Source organism: Limulus polyphemus, unplaced genomic scaffold (genome assembly GCF_000517525.1).
Source record: "Limulus polyphemus unplaced genomic scaffold, Limulus_polyphemus-2.1.2 Scaffold6648, whole genome shotgun sequence".
Taxonomy (NCBI): Eukaryota; Metazoa; Arthropoda; class Merostomata; order Xiphosura; family Limulidae; genus Limulus; species Limulus polyphemus.
Genome location: NW_013672258.1, coordinates 21,449 through 24,415, shown reverse-complemented (window position 1 = coordinate 24,415; position 2,967 = coordinate 21,449). Strand labels below are relative to the sequence as shown.

Below are 2,967 nucleotides of genomic sequence, written 5' to 3'. Positions count from 1 at the left end.
ACATACCAACATTAGATTAATACTTATTCCTACTGTTTCACACACACACACATACCAACATTGGATTAATACTTATTCCTACTGTTTCACACACACACACACACATACCAACATTGGATTAATACTTATTCCTACTGTCACACACACACACACATACCAACATTGGATTAATACTTATTCCTACTGTTTCACACACACACACATACCAACATTGGATTAATATACTTATTCCTACTGTTTCACACACACACACATACCAACATTGGATTAATATACTTATTCCTACTGTTTCACACACACACACACACACACACATATATATATATATTTGGTATAGATTTATTTCTATTTCACACACAGATATCAATGTTGTAAATATTGTTTAGGCTTGTATTGTAAATATGTTTAAGCTTGTTAATATTGTAACGCACTATATCATTCAAATAACCTTCAAATTAAACGCCTTTCTTTGCTCTGAACGAGTTTCTACCCCCTTCCACCAATGTGGAAACTTCTGAATAGAAAAGAAATAAAAAAAGAAAGAATTTATTTTTAATTGATGATAACTTATGCAGCCAGTACAATAAAACATTGGTCACTCAACAGAACTACTATTTCAGTATGTAAATGATTCGTGTTTTTGAATTCTCTTACTTACTAAAAACGTACTTCTAGTTATACTAGCGCAGGATTCAAGGTATAACACTAACAGCTTAGCAACATATGCATACAGTAGAATATGACTACAAAACGTTTGTCAATAACACATTGTTGGGCTAACACGTACTTACGTTGCTCTGCCAGGATTAAACAATAAAACCTCGGGGAAACACCCCTCACGCACGTGAGTTAAAAATTCTTAGAATCAATGGTACATAATGCTAATATACATTGCAAAAACAACTGAGGTTATTACAAATATTACAGGGACCATTAATAATATTACAAATTTCCAATAAAAACAGCGAAAAGTATCTTAAGTATGGCTAAAAAAAAAATAAACGTTTTTTTTTTTGCTCTCTCCCTCTGACACATAATGATTGAACTTCTTATGCTTACTCGTTTCTAATAGCTTATTTATCTTGGATATAAATTTATAAATTTAGTCTTAAACTAAATTATTTTGTGAAGGAATGAAATAAGTGTAAATTAAAACGTAAAGTTACAAATATCAAAAGTTAAACAGTTATCAATATATAATTTTGGTGTGTCTACAATTTCAATTTACAATGCACTGGGGCAACATATGTGATATTTAAATTTGAACAGCTCTACCTAAATTAACTTATAAAGAACTTTCACAAATCATTAAAAATAACTAGATCTTTTCCAAAAAATGAGAATTTGAGCATTTTCCCAAGATGCAAAAAAAAAGGGGGGGGCAGCGTGCTGAAGTGACCCGTGTTTTGGACTTGTAGTTAGAAGGTTAGGAGTCCGAGGCTTGTTCGCTTATTGTTTGTCTGGGCCGTATCCCATATTGCTGCGGTCTGCCACGTCGTAAATGTATATCTAGGGATAAACTAAGACGGATTGGCACCCCTTCCAAGTTCCAGGGGTGTGTATTAACACTGAAACAACAGCTCAACATCGAATCCTATGTCCATCTAGGCAAGTGTGCAAGTTAACAAATATGCACGGTAGCTAGTGTTAAGAGTACACGTTTAAACTGAACACACACTGGTAGTTGTGTTTATTTCTTAACGTTTAAGGACTCCATGTAGCAGAACAGAAGTGTATTTAAAAAAGTCACTCCGGTTAATAGGAGATGATAATAGATTTTTAAAGTTAAATCTAAAATAGCAAAACTAGAAGTAACTGTAAAAATTAGATATTTAAATTATTAGGTAGAACAAGAAATTAAAAGATTCCTAAGTAAGGTTGTGGCGATTGGATCTTATCATCATGGTTATACTTGTAGCCTGTACGATTACCTAAGCCTGATTATAAATTGGTAGCTTTTTTATGTCAGTAGATACTAATTACTAACTAGTTACTAATTAATAATTAGACTTGAGTGATCATACATTTTTAAGTTATGTTGATTAAAGAAGTAGCACCAGATATCACCCAAAAACATTAAGTGGATTTCAAATTCAAATGACTCGGAAACTCTAGCGCTTTCGAACAATTCAGTGTTCTTCTAATAGTTTCTAGGCCTTTTTAAAATCAGCAACGTGTAATTAACAAAGTTACGGGTAAAACAGCAAAAATATAATATATTGACTAAGAAATCATTGACTCAGACGGTTCGAAGTATATAAAATTATTCTTACGTGTTGCCATCTTTAGTCGACTGCAGAAACGTTTTGAGAGAACGAAGTACTTTCTTGATTTTTGTAGATGTAAAAACTTATTTGAATGTCGTGAACGTGACCGAGGAAGAAGTGTAAACCACGTCTTTTATTAAAGTCACATCAAATATATAAATACATGAACCGGAAGGAAGTGCGTCACTGTCACGTGCACAAGCTTGATAACGAACTGTTGATCGAGCCTACGCAATAAACGTAGATATCTTAATCGTTTTTTTTTCTTTTTTGTTGTTACAAAAAATATAACTTTTATGTATGGTAATAATAAATATCACCAAAAAGATATTTTGATTTAACATAATGTTTTGGGACAACATGGGATCTGTTGGTCCATCTCGGCTGTTACATCATCTAAACTAAAATAATTAAACATCTTAAAGCCACCCTTATCATTCATATACTTATCAAGCTTTTTTAAAACTCACTTAAGTTTACTGCCTCTACAACATCCGAAAGCAACCCATTCCAAAGACCAACCACCCTGTTAGAAAAATGAAACTACTTTAGCTGAAGATGACTCACACCTTGCCAAAATTAATATTTGTGTCCTCTAGTTCTACTATTCGCACTGTTAGATATGAAAAAAGGTGATACATCAACACTATAAATTCCCTTTACAATCTTAAACACCTCAATCAGATCCCCTCTAAGTCTT

At 32.7% G+C, this 2,967-nt stretch overlaps 1 protein-coding gene across 1 annotated transcript in view; it reads right to left on the bottom strand.

Moving 5' to 3' along the window:
* LOC106473931 (lipopolysaccharide-induced tumor necrosis factor-alpha factor homolog) overlaps positions 1-2,413 on the bottom strand; it is a 9,252-nt gene extending 6,839 nt beyond the window's left edge. Inside the window, exon 1 of the mRNA XM_013934621.2 lies at positions 2,274-2,413. Within this exon, the coding sequence (XP_013790075.1) occupies positions 2,274-2,283 (10 nt within the window). The 5' untranslated portion in view covers positions 2,284-2,413. The remainder of the gene's footprint in view (positions 1-2,273) is intronic.
* Positions 2,414-2,967: the final 554 nt, after the last annotated feature.